At 36.2% G+C, this 14,456-nt stretch overlaps 1 protein-coding gene across 3 annotated transcripts in view; it reads right to left on the reverse strand.

The window, feature by feature from the left end:
- The window catches only part of Dcn (decorin), a 33,164-nt gene extending 21,889 nt beyond the window's left edge, over positions 1-11,275 (reverse strand). Inside the window, exons 1-2 of one of the 3 annotated variants that reach the window (XM_004650172.2) lie at positions 11,086-11,275; positions 7,437-7,681 (exon numbers count right to left, since the gene is read on the reverse strand). In XM_004650172.2, the coding sequence (XP_004650229.1) occupies positions 7,437-7,656 (220 nt within the window). In that variant the 5' untranslated portion in view covers positions 7,657-7,681; positions 11,086-11,275. Of the gene's footprint in view, positions 1-7,436; positions 7,682-8,398; positions 8,504-9,249; positions 9,360-11,085 lie in introns of those variants that run through there. The other 2 variants (XM_045153045.1, XM_045153044.1) reach the window with 2 other exon arrangements.
- Between the last annotated feature and the right edge of the window lie 3,181 nt (positions 11,276-14,456).

The raw sequence follows: 14,456 nt of genomic DNA on the forward strand, positions 1-14,456 counted from the left end.
GATGGCTTAGCAGTTGAGTCACTTGCCTGCAAAGCCTAAGGACCCAGGTTTCATTCTCTAGGTCCCACAAAAGCCACATGCACATGATGGTGTATGAATCTGGAATTTGTCTTCAGTGGATGGAGGCCCTGGCATGCTCATTCTCTCTCTCTCTCCCCCTCTTCTCTCTGTCTCTAATAAATAAGTAAATTAAATATTTTAAAACATCTTTCCTGATTTTTTAATGGACAAATTTTAGTATAATTGTATTTTTATTACAACAATATTTCTATCAAAATTATTGAATGATTTATGTGTTTTCTCAAGTTACGTAAAGATAAGCTTTGTTGCCTTTAAAATATAGTTTGTTAAAGTACATAAAACTCTACTTAAGATATTACCAGAAAGTTGTTTTAGATACTCCCTCTAAAAATATACTTTAGGGTTTTCCTTCTTTTCCCAGTGATTAATGGCATTGTTTTACTCAAAAATATACAAAACCTGGTAAGCATCATTTTGGACAGGTATCATGCATTTTAATTTTTCCTGTTATATGGCAGGTATCCAAACCTCAGGAATTATTATTTTTATTTCTGTCTCCAACTTATATAATTCATACAATGATGACATATTTCACTTTTGACAAAGGACCTCCAGCCATACAAAATTATTTTTGCTCCAGCCAGGTAGGTTTCTTCTTTCCTTCTTAAACATTGTAGTTGGAGGCTGGAGAGAAGGCACAAAGGTTGAGAGCTCTTGCTTATGAAGGCGCTCATCTGGGCTCAATTCTCCATGTAAAGCCAGATGCACAATGTGGAACATGCATCTAGAGTTCTTTTGCATTGGCAACAGGCCCTAGTGTGCCCTTTCTCTCTCTCTCTCTGTCTCTTTCTCTCTCTTATATCTCTATTTCTCTTTGAAAACATATAAATAATTTTTTTTAAAAAAATTGCAGTTGCCTATGCCATCAGTGAGATCAAGCTGCAAAACCCAAAATTTCTTCCACAACTTCATTTCTTTTAAGAAACTTGAGTAAGGTTTACACTGCCCCTTGGTTTAGAGTTAGCTGTTTGTTTAATAATTGTGCAATTTTGGGTGCTTATCTGTTTGTATCTGGGAATAATGCAGTTCTCTTTAGGAACAAAATAGAGAAACTATTTTGTATAAAGTTTTTTTTTTTTTTTTTTTTTTTTTTTCAGTACTGAGTATTGAACCAAGGCCCTGTGCATGCGAGGAAACTGCTCTATCACTAAGATCCATCCTCCAGCCCTCTTTGATCACCTTCAGTTTCAAGACAATTTATACCTAAGTTGCTCAGGGTGGAATTCACTGTGAAGTTCAAAAAGAACCTGAACTTGGCAAACTCCTTCTTCAGTCCCTGAAGTTGCTGGGATTGCCACCATGTATCATCAAATAGAGTTTTGTATGCAGCTTAAGAAGCCATGTATATGAAGCACTCAGTTTCAAATAAAATAAAAAGAAACTGTATTAATAACCTCAAGTTTTGGCTACTTTTGTCTGAAATAGTAAACTGAATATAAAAGCTACTAGGGGGCTAGGACTTTGGCTTAGTGGATAAAGTGCTTGCCTAGCCTGCATGAAGCCAAAAGTTCAAGTCCCATCACTATATAAAACCAGGTGTGGGCCTGGAGAGATGGCTTAGCAGTTAAGCGCTTGCCTGTGAAGCCTAAGGACCCCAGTTCGAGGCTCGGTTCCCCAGGTCCCATGTTAGCCAGATGCACAAGGGGGCGCACGCATCTGGAGTTCGTTTGCAGTGGCTGGAAGCCCTGGCGCGCCCATTCTCTCTCTCTCCCTCTATCTGTCTTTCTCCCTGTGTCTGTCGCTCTCAAATAAATAAATAAAAAATTAAAAAAAAAAACCAGGTGTGGAGGTATATGCCTATAATCCTTGCACTTGGGAGGTAGAAACAGGGGGATAAGGAGCTCAAGGTCATTTTCAACTACGTAGGATTTTCTGGCCAGTCTGGGACTACTTGGAACACTGTCTTCAAACAATAAAAGCTACTATGATAAGCACTTCAACATAGTTTCCATTCTTATAGAATAATGCAAAACACATATCAAGTCATTAGATAAGAAAGCAAGATTTTGAAAATACCAAACATACCTCTGTAAGATAGCAAAGCAGACACTAAGTTCAAGTGTTTACATAACCAACATTCTTTGCATTACTAAGTGATTTCAATTATTTTCAAACTAATTATAAAAAATTACCAGTAATTATTACTATAATTTCAAAAATAGAAAAAAACAATGTTTGTTCTTTTGTGACCTTTTAGGACTAATTAATCTATATTTTAGCAGTGAGGTGAAAGTCATTACCAGATCATGTTTCTTGGTGATCCTTGACTCCAAAATGAATGACTGAACCAAACTCCACAAGCTAGAGAAACTATCTTCCTTCAAGATTCCAAGCACATGAAACAAAACATCTGACCAAGATCAAAATTAAAATGCTTTAAAAAGCTTTGGCAAGCGTGAACTGCATTCACCTGTAGGTGGATTTTTTCAATTGGCTGCTATTTCTTTTCCTTGGAGCTCAGGGTTGGGTAGTGCTGCAGGATACATGGAGGTGTTTCTGACATAGGAGTTTCATTTTCTCGGGATGCATACCCAGAAGTGGGATTGCTAAATTATATGGTAGCTTTATTTTTTTAATTAAAAATATTTATTTGCAAAGAGAGAGAGAAACAGAGAAGAAAGGGGGTTTGGGGAGACTGTATGGAAATACCAGAGCCTCTTGCCACTGCAAACAAACTCCAGAAGAAAGTGTCACTTTGTGCATCTGGTTTTATGTGGGTACTGGGGAATCAAACCCTGGGCCAGCAGACTTTACAAGGAAACATCTTTAATCAACCTCTAAGACCAATTTTTAAAAATCTTCGATGACCATATTATTATAGCAGCTATACATACTCATTTCTAATCCCATCAGCAGTGTGCAATGGGTTCATCACATCCTCATCAGCACTTGGCATCTCAAATTTTGACAATGGTGATTCTTACTAGTCTAAAGTGACAACTCATTGTGGTTTTGATTTGCATTTTCATGATGATTAGTGATTAATTCTACATTATTCATGCAGCTACTGCATTTAGGTGCATCTTCTAAGAAATGTTTCTTTAGATTGAGTGCTCATTTTGTTGTTTCTATTCCTATTATTGAATTATCCTTAAACAAGATGCCATCTAAATAGTTTCATTTGGCTAACGAAATAAACATTGCAGTTGGGGAGGCATTAGAAAGTTTTCTCTTAGTCAAGGTCTCCATGCATTCTCCATCAAATGCTCACAGGATCCAAGGTCATGGGAAGTCTAGTCTGGGCTGTATCCTCCTGACAGTGCCGTCTGGTGACTAACAATTGGTGTTTCCTCTAGTCTGTGGGATGAAGTTGTCTGAAGTGACTCATGTGGCCTTGCTGGATAGGATTCTCAGTCTAGACATATCCATTCTTACTGTTTTCTTTCCTTTTGTTTTAACTACTGAGTTTTTGGAATTCCTTCTATAGTCTGAAAAATCAACCCACTGGAAGTTGTATAACTTGCAAATATGTTCTACCATTCTAGAGACAATTTGTTAACTCTGTTGATTGTCCCATTTGCTGGACCAATGCTTTTATTTATTTTCGAGATAGAGAGAGAGAGAGAATGGGTACACCAGGGCCTTCAGCCGCTGCAAACGAACTCCAGATGCATGTGCCTCCTGTAGTACATGTGTATCATTGTTTGTTTGTGTCATTGTGCATCTGGTTTACATGGGACCTGGAGATTTGAACATGAATTCTTAGGCTTTGCAGGCAAGCACTTTAACCACTAAGCCATCTCCCCAGTCACACAAGTGCTTTTGAATTGTATTAAATCTTATTTGTCTAATTTGAATCAACTGATAAATGGGTAAAGCATATATAGTTCATATACACCTTGGAATGCTACTCACTGAAATGATGAAAAATAATGAAATCCTGCTATTTGTAACATGGATGGAACTGGAGCCCATTATTATATGTGAAATAAATGAGAAACAGAAGGACAGGTTCTGTATAGTTTCATGTGCAATATAAAAACAGCTTGCCTCAAAGAAACTGAAAATACAATGGCCATTATTAAAGGCTAGCACAGCAGGGGTTGTGGGTGAGGTCTGATGACCAATGGAGAGTCATGGTTCAAGAGTCATTAGAAGTAGTGGTGAGCTATTGCACAATAGGGTAACTGCAGATTACATTATTATGCTAAACATTTCAAAAGAATATCAGAATTTAGAAAGGCTCTTCACGAAAGGATAAATGCTTGAGTAGATATGTGTTTGATGAATTACATAACTCAATGTATACACATATTCATATATCACATGATACCCCCAAATCTCTATCTTTTATAAACTTATGTGTTAGATAATAAATATGAGAAGACTGAGCTGCACTTTTGGTTTGTTATTTTAAAATATGACACAGATTCCTCAAATAGTTAATATTGTGTTTGTGTTTAAGCTTCTCTGTTAGTGCTATAATTGATTAAATTTTCATATATTCGATATGGATAAAGAAAGAAGAAAAGATAGGGTTCTTATGAAATTCAGATTCAAATTACAGACTTTTGCAACAGAGTCTGCAAAACATTTTGGCAGCTATCTGTGGGAAATTCATATTTACTTTTCAGTCCTCAACACTCTTAAAAAGCATGTTATACTACCCCAATGAGCTGTAACTAAGGCCAAACATTCAAGGTATCTTCCAGAAAGTCTTAACTTTTCCCAAAGAAATTACTCAATCTTTATTTCTCAGTTTTAATTTCTTTTCTTTAAAAAATATTCATTGGAGAGAAAAAACCATAATCAAACATAGTAATAAAAATGTCTGTATATGTTAATCATTGTTTAGGTAATGACAATGGCAAAATGTTGTTCTGTTTGAGCATCAAAGCTTCCCTCCCTCATTGAATGCTCTAGGAAGGAATATCCTAAAGGCATGAGCAACTGATAAAGATAATAGCATTTCCATCCCAAACTACATTTCATTTTTTTTCTTGCAATAATTCATCCTTCATATTCAGCTCACAGTGAGAGCATGAATCAAACAAATTACCCAGCTTCCCCTGACTACGATTGAGGCTACCCATTTTCTTTCTTTGTTTTCTTTCATTGTAGCTCCATGTGATCATTAAATAATCATGTAAAACACTGAGCTGCTTGTGTGCTCCAGGCTCCTCCCTCATGTCATAAAATGCTGTGACTGACAATGAAGTTTCTATCTTTGGCAAAGATACTAAGGCTCTAAAAGACTGGGTATGTAACTCAGCAGTAAGGCCTTGAGTTCTAGCTCCATTAAGGAATAACAAATATAAAGATAACTTCAAACATAACAGTGTTCTATGGTCACACATTGCCCAACAGCTCACTAGTAGCTGAAAAGGTGAGGACAGCTCACTAGTTTGTTTACTTTAAAAGCCAAGGGGAATTGTCTTCTTTCTATTTGATATGTTTTGCCTTAAATGAACATATTAAATTTTTTATATTGGTTCAAACATGGATCTCTAAATTAATAAAGTACCTTGGTTGAGTTCATTGCTTGCTGAAACTTAGATAAGTTTCATTAGATATAATGTCTCCAAATAAGACATTTTTGCACTTAACCACTTCTTTACCATGCAAGTCAGCAAGCTCATGTGTAAAAAATGAATAACATTTTCACTTACAGGACAAAAACATAATACGTGAAAGCTTTAGCATTTAAAAACAAACATTAGAAAAAAAGTCAATAAGTCTAATGGGTCTAAAAGCATATTTACTGTTTGTTTTGGAATAACAGGCATTTTGCATTGTAGCCCTAGGTAAATTACAAAACTGGCCCAATACGTTCCTCAGTGATCAAGTATAATGGACTATTTGTCGTGAACACTAAGTTAAAATATAAAATAAAATCAAAACCTCAGTAAAATTACCAGCAAACTTTCCTTCCCCCAAAATATCAGCACCTCATTTTAGAGATCTTGCATATTGGGAGTAAGAGTGAATGCTCTCAGGATGGAGAGATTGCCTAGTGGTTAAAGTGCCTCCTGCAAAGTCTAAGGACAAGACTTCCTTTCCTTAGTACCCACATAAAGTCAGATGCACTAAGGGGCACATGATTCCTGAGTTCCTTTGGAGTGTCAGGAAACCCTGTTGCATCAATACTCACTCTCTCTGTGTCTGCCTCTCTCTCTCTCTCCTTTCTCTCAAGTAAAGAGATAAATAATATTTTTTTCAAATAATGAATGTTTTCAGCCATGTTGAAAAGATGAAGTGAAATTTGTGCGTTCACGCACATGATCGCATGTGCATGCAGATACACATATCCACTGACATCATGTGTACACCAAGAAAGTTATTTGCAGTTTTTACTGCAAAAATAATAGTAATAATGCTAGCAGATATGCACTAAATAAATATAGTGTTTGCAAGAGAAATCCCTTATTGTTGTGGGATTTCTTCCATGAGGAAATACAGATGGAAGAATGCTCATCTGATGAGTGGTTTCCTCCCACTTTCCAATTAAGAAAATGTACACAAAGGAAGCAGAAAGCTGGCCACCATGTAAACAAAGTTCATTCCCCTTTGGCCCAACCACTGAGCCTTCAAACTCTTGAGATTTATCTCCTAAGTGTGTTGTTCTTGGAGTTTCCAGGCCATTTTTTTTTTTTTATTTTAAAAGAGGATAAATCAACTGCTCTTGGAGTTTCCAAGCCTTTTTGTTTTGTTTTTTTTTTTTTTTTTTCCTTAAAAGAGGATAAATCAACTGTCTGTAAGAGGGTTAGGGTTAAAGTTTTATGTTCCAGGATTATTATGGATATTTAAATTTTACTTTAGTTGTAAATATTTCTTTGGAAACTTTCTAAAGAGCATAATACCCTGGACTGTAAACTGCCAGAGGTAAGGACGGAATGAAAACCTGCGGAGAGAGGGAGGGAGGGAGGATCTTGGTAGTTGGAAATTTCTGTAGTCCCATCTATCTTGTTTTGCTTAGTAAAAATCTGCATGTTTTCACATTAGCAGTGTTCAAGCACTGTTCACTAAATCTAGCCAATAGTTTCATTAATAGCTAACATTTCAAGAATGCAAAATTGTAGAACTAAAATGAATCCTCACTCTGGAAGCAGAGCATAAGACATCCTTTGCAGAAGGATGCTCCTGAAGCTCGGAAAGATGTTTTAACACATTCTTCCCGAAGAGCAAAGTGATGGAGCCCTGAGCTTTACGGAGTCAGGAGGAAGGCACAAGCGCTCGAGCCCCAGAGCTCCTTCTCTTTCGACCCTCCTCTGCTTCCTTCACTCCTCATTAGGTGGCACTGTCTCTCGCTTTTGCAGCTGCACAGAAAACTGAAAAACCTAACACCCAGGGAAGCCAGGTCATGAATAAGATGCAGAGGTCAGGTGGGAAAGCAGCGTTGCCAGCATCCCACTTACCCAAATCAGAGCACTGCACCACTCTCAGATGGCATTGGCAACGGAAGGGACACACAGGCCCCAGGAGGTCCAAGTCTGGCAGGTCAGGGACAGGACTGTGTTCTTCTGGGCCTATCCCCGAAGCCTCATCTTCCAGCATGAAATCGAATAAGCCTCTCTGTTGAAATGGACCAGCCCAGGAAACTTGTGCAAGCAGTAGGAAGATGAGAGTCGCCTTCATGACTGAACACAGGTATTTTCACAGCCTGGGATCATAAGAAACAAGTGAAAGGCTGGAGAACAAAAGCATCACCTGTGTAATTTTTCATACTCTATCCCATCATGGAGTAACACACACAAGAAAACATTAAAAATATCACTATTTATTATGAGGAAATTCCAGACATTCAAAATGTAACACAGTAATGGTAATTACAGTCATTCTTACACAGCCATTTACTTATAAATCAAATTTAAGGTTTGAATTAAGAGGATACACTTTGCATTCACATCATTTGCCAGGTGTTTTATTTTTTATGAAAAATACATCATGCTGGAACTTTCTGTGCTCCCTCAATGCACGTCATGCCACAGTCAAATGAAAGTCTTGCTGTACATAAGACAGAGCTCCAATTGCTGTCTCAGCTAACACCTGTGCAAACCCACTCGTTTCTCCATTCTACTCCGTTTGACTCTGTCTAGGGCATCTGGTTACCTCGCACTGTCACAAGACCCTCCAATTAATTCCTGCCCTGAATATATTGTTCATTTCAGGCTACGTTGTACTCTGCTACCCACATATGAAGCTTCACCATTTGTTGATCTCCTATGATGATCATCTTCCTATGATGTCCCCATTCCCTGAGCTGTATCATTCAGGGTGTTAACTGATAACTCTAGCAACACTTCTCTCCATTTTCTCTCTACTCTCAGACTCACCTCACCTCTGGCACTGACAGCTATTTGCTGTTGAGAATACATACCTTATAAGAATGTTGGAAATGACTGAGATTCAGAACAAGTTCTCTGTATCTGGATCCTCCAGCCAGAATGTTGCTGTCTGCCTCTTCTGGGATCCCAAAGCAGTTAGTCTTACCTCTTCTAACAAACTTATCACATTATATTGTGATTTGTTTTGTATGTTCCTTCAGTCCCCCACATTAGCTGATGTTCTCCTTCAGGGCGTGTCTTATTATTTCTTGCTTTGTACCCATGCCTTGCACAATATTTTGAACACAAATGACTCAACTGACCGTTAGTTTATTAAAAATACAGTATAATCTATTTGATCCAAGTAACTAATCGGTCTAATTTTTTTAAACACAAAAGTTTTATTTTCATACAGAATTTTTTGCTATTTAGTTGTAAACTAAATAGCTCTGAACAACCAATCTGAACAACAAAAAGAAATTGATCTACAAGGAACAAGCAATCTAGTTTTGAGATGACTTACTTTTAAATCCCCCTGCGGCACTTACAAATGTTTCCCAAATGTACTAAAGATATCACCTTTAAACTCATGAGCTCTATTTAGAATTAAATACTAACAAGAATCTGTATTAAGGCTGCACATTCTTAAGTCGAATTAACGAATTGTTTTGAGTCATGATATCTCATTGCAGCTAATGTAAACAAGAAAAGAAAAACAAAATTTATGTGTGAAAAGCCTAAATGTATATTCTCCAAGTTCTTGTCCGATCCATTAGAGAGGGAAAAGAAATTAAGAAAATTGTGTCTCTATTCTTATAATTAACATGGGAGGATATCTCAGACAGTGTACATGATACAAGATTGAGACTTTTCATTTTAAAAGACCATAAAAATTACTACTTACATTCTTACTCCAAGTTCAATATCCAGATTTCTCTTAGAGCCCATTTCTACTCAGGGACTGAATTTCCCTTTAAGGGGAGTCTATTGTTTTGGCAGGATGTTCTCCTGGATTCATGTAAAGGAGCAGTTTTCTGTCTGTTTCACATTAATGTGCAATGTTTATGGTTTACTGAGAGTTGGCTAGCATTGCATATTTAATGTCTTACAATTTTAGAAGACAAAAAATGAAGCAAAGTGATCCCAGATTTAATAAATAGCAAGAGAGTTCATGCAGATGCCTCCGTAATTCTTTCCCCAGAACAGAGAACTCCTGGGCCTGGTGGTTTCACTAGCAACACAAAACGGGAAAACTTGAGCATTAGCTCAGAGGGATGGTGCCAACTTTGTTTATACTGCTTTGCTCTTATGAAAGTGATGTAAGTTCTCTGAGCAACCTTCCTTTTAGTTCAGACTAAATCAGCCTATGTCTTTAATTGCCTGTTCTGTATGACTCTTATTTACATGAATGTGTGTTTGGTTTTATTCTAAAAATTATACAGGGGGAAATTTGCCCAGAAACTATACAAACTCTATGCAACTATTTCTTTAAATTAGTACCATGAAAGTGGAAGACACAGAATCTTAGAGCAATTGATGTTTTCCTGATGTTATAATTTCTTTAATAATTATCTTCATTTCTTTGTAAATAATAACAATAGCAACAACAAAAACAGCAAGCATCTGTTATCCCTATAAAAAGCAATTTTAACTTCCCAAAATATATTCTAACAACACCCTTCCACTAACAATAGTTATTATGGTTTATAAATTTTTCTTATTAACGATAACATTTTATGTTTTCAAAACTAACTCTAGCTCATTTAGTTAGTTGTATCATTCAGATTAACATCAGTATAATAGCATTTATACATTTTGTGTAACTTTCATAGTTAAAATTTAATGTTTAAATCATAAGTGAGCCTGTAAATACAAGGCAAAATTAAAATTATCCAGGATGTGTTGAATTCATAACTTCAAAAATAATAGAATAATTGAAACATAAACAAGCTATGTTTATCCATAAATATGAGCTGCTATAAAAATTTGGCTTTTTTTTCTGGTAAAAAAGAGCAAGAGGAAGAAAAAAACCACAGGCATTTACCTCACTGGGAGCCCGCATAACCAGTGGTCATGGGTTCCTCCACATAAAGTAAGAAAAAGAATTAACCCTCACCTTCATTTTATAGTCAATGTACCTTACAACAAAATTTCATTTGCATTCAGAATAATGACGGAAACGCTTCTTTCTATTCAGGGAATTAAACATTTTCAAGAATTTTCAATGTTTATTCCACCTCTCTGGTAATAACTTCTACTTCTGAGTTTGTAGAAATATAGATTCTATCTCCATAGCTACAGAGTCCACTTCCTGGGCTTTTAAAAGTCTGCAAGACATACAAGAATTCAGTAGAATAAATACTTGAATATCTAATCTAACTACCAGCTAATGCAACATACTTTTCTGGTAACAGTTCATAAACAGCCAAACATTTCATTAATAAAACTTCAAAAAAAAATCCATTATAGATAGTCATGGTGTTAGGTTACAGATTTTTTTTTTAATCAGCATCTTTGCAAGAACAGAAGAGAAACTACTAATACAATGCATTTGACCATTTTTACCAAATTTTTTTTTTCTGTTTTCAGTCCATGCCTTTTTCAAATGTTGCACAAAGATTATTCAAAGCTTAACACAATTTCTTTTCTCTTTTCTCACCAAATATTTCCTTCTGCTCTCTACTTGACTGAACTTTTATGAGTCAGTAGCAGAGATCAGGACAAGTTTTGAAAACCATACCTTTTAATCCGGGTATTTGCCACAGGAGCCCTCAAAGCTGAGATGTAATTACACTAAATATTCAGCACAAGCAAACGAGTTTGCAGGTGGGGAAAGGAGGAGGGGGGGTAGGTGCTGCTCTGTAACTGTCACTAGGTTGAAAACCTCCTGCTTCTACTCCATAGCACAGTTAAAAACTAAGGTTTCCCTCAATGAGCACAAGCCAGCTGACACCCACATTAGATCATATGGTAATGATATGTCTCTTGTGTTGTAGCCAGAAACTTTATCGGCCTCTCTCTCTCCCTCTCTCTCTCTCTCTCTCCCTCTCTCTCTCTCCCTCTCTCTCTCTCTGTGATTGCTTTATTTCTTTTTCATCTGCCTCAGATTCTACCCTGCTTTTGTAGCATAGTGCAGCAACTTGATTTGAAATTTGTCTTACTTTCCATAATCATAATTAACAAGTTTGTCTCCCCACCCCCATCTCCTTTCCACTATTCACTCTTTCTAGCCTTGTTTATAAGTAACATTTACTATCCTTCCAGAAAGATAACTTTTCTTATTTTCAAGATGTATAAGACTGGAAAATGGAATGAAATTAATCTTGTAACTGATTTAAATGTGGTCTGAAAAATGACGGGGCTGCCTGGTGCAAAACTCCTCATTTGCATTCTACTTGCCTTGAATGTTTGTGAAAATTCAGGTTCTATGCTACGGAATTTTTTTATGCAGTTTGAATTGAATGTATTTCAATACTGTCTTGGAACAAAGCCAGGATTTTATCTGAAAAATATGTCATTTATTATTTTTATTATTCATAGCTTAAAAACTTTCTTATTGCATATCCATTGTTGTTTTAATAAAATACATAGACTCTAAAAACTGGTTGTAATATATTTTAGTTTGTTGATGAAAAAACTGATTTTTATGGACTGTACTTTTATACAATCCAGAGCTTTATATGGCTATTTCCAAATTTCAGTAAATGGAAAAAAAAGAAGTTCAAATAGGAGGAAAGATATTTATTCTGCCACTGGAAAGGGCTTTTGAGTTTTTATGATTTTTTAGCTGGATGCTGTCAGTGCTTGCTGTGGACCTGTCTGTGTTTTGACTTGTATCTCTGTGCTCTGGCCCCTAGGCTGTTTCTAGGCGGGAATTTGAAATCAACATCTGTGAAACATGAGAGGATTCCCTTCCTGCCCTGCACTCTCTTTCCATCCCTTCTCTCACCATCTAACTCTCCATGTCACAATAAATATTCTGCCTTGATGAGGCTTGAAGGGGTTAAATTCTTGAGCATGTCACTTATATGGGGGAAGGGTGTTGCTACATTAGACCTTCCCAAAGTAGCCCAAGTCTTTCTAGTCCTCATCCCGCCTCCTTCCCTACTATTCTGGTGGCTTAGATTAAAAAAAAAAAAAAAAAAAAAAATGGATGTGAAATTTTCCATTGACATTGGTGTGAAGGTCACCTGTCACCTGGCATTTATTAACCTCGCCCCTCCCCCAAATACTACTTACATGAAATTTATGTCTTTTTATGACATGCAATTGCTTTTTCTTTATGTTACAGATATTTATGTGCTTGTCTTCTTCCAAAATAGGAAGCAGGTGATGTTCATATTTCTGGAGACCCTCTACCAACGCCAGCTGTGATATATAGTCACTTACCTGATAAATACTTGTTTAACTACTAAGGAAAGTCAAATATTGACTACATCATGTTTTACCATGATTATTTTATTACTCGCCCTCTGATTAGTTCTTTAGTAATACAGAACCATTCTAAAATGAATAATCACAAATTAGGGCAACAAATGTTACTTAATATAAGAGAAAATAGAAAAATAAGAAACGTAAAGGAGCAGTAAAGAAAGAGTAGGATGGAGGATAACTAGAGGGCAAATTATATATGTGTGTGTGTGTGTGTGTGTGTGTGTGTGTGTGTATGTGTGTGTAGATGTAATTTATTTATTTTTATAGAAATGGAGTCATTTGATTTAGGGTTTATATCTTGCTCCTTCCTTGTGACAAAAGGGAATATGATGTACTCAGTAATATTACTTGAACTCTCTGGCCCTCATTCTTTTTAACTATGAAATGGACTGAAGGTATTACTTAATCCATAGTGTTGGGTAGAAGATGAAATGAGATAATGCATAAAACATTTAATTGAGTACACAGCATTTATAAGATGAGCTTTCCATAAGCATTAGTTTTCATCACTTTTAATGTGTTTTATAGCAATCCTTTGAGTAAAGTGAGAGAAATAGTATTTACAATTCCCATTTTACAAAGCAGAAGACTGAAGCCTAATGACCTGATTAACTTCACAGAAATATTAAGAAACAAAATAGTCCTTAATGCCCAGGTGTTCTCATTCCTAATCCAGTTTGTGTAATTGTGCCAGATAATTAACATGTTGAAAACCATAATTCCCACTCTTCAGTACCATCAATTTTCACACTATTTTCAAAATTGTGACCAAGTTAAAATAATTCACAAGCTTTGTTTTATCTTTGTGCCAGAGCAAATATTTCTGCTTATTAAGTTTTTTTAAATGTAATAAGAAACTTGTTTCCAAAATTTCAAACATTTTATTAGTTATCATCTTACTATAAAGCTATACATATAGATAGATAGATAGATGATAGATAGATAGATAGATAAAGTCTTCAGCTAGATATTAAGTCATACATATTGTCATATCAATTCTTAGATGCAAGAGAATAAATCACAGCACAATCATGCATAGTTCAATCAAAGCACATCATGGTATCATCACCAGAATCTAGTTCTCTTGCCATCAAACATGAAATTTGGTGATTTTGAAGCAAGAAACAATGCATTGCAGGACTTTATTAAGCTCCCTCTGGCCTGGCATAGCTGAGGATTTGGTTCTGTGGAAGCTTGGGTTGTCAAATAGATATGTGAAATATCCCAAATCAGAGTAAATTCCATGTCTTCTGCCTAAACCCCTCACACCGTGCTTCCTCTGACACCTAGCCACACAAATGCAGCGTGCACCCTGCCAAAGCCCATTTAAAGACTAGTCACCCTCTCTCACCACCATCATGTACAAGCCACTTAAACTGTGACTGCACATTAAGGGAATAAAGAATGCCAGAGCTTAGAAGAACCTCCTTCTGACACCCTGTTATTCTCTAATATATCAAAAAGAAAGTGATTTTCTTCACAAACCCCATGAAACTGGTTCATTCTTAGGCTTATGCTTCAGCTCTTAAATCAGGATTTGGAGTAGATTAGACTACCACTTTCTGTCGAGTAGAAAGGGATCAGTCTACTTTCCTTTCTCAGCCAATAAAACAGATTTCTTTCTAAGCCAATAAAACAGGATGGAATGGGATTTTAGGAAGCCTCAAATGCCTTGTA

The sequence above is a fragment of the Jaculus jaculus genome, chromosome 6 (assembly GCF_020740685.1).
Source record: "Jaculus jaculus isolate mJacJac1 chromosome 6, mJacJac1.mat.Y.cur, whole genome shotgun sequence".
NCBI lineage: Eukaryota > Metazoa > Chordata > Mammalia > Rodentia > Dipodidae > Jaculus > Jaculus jaculus.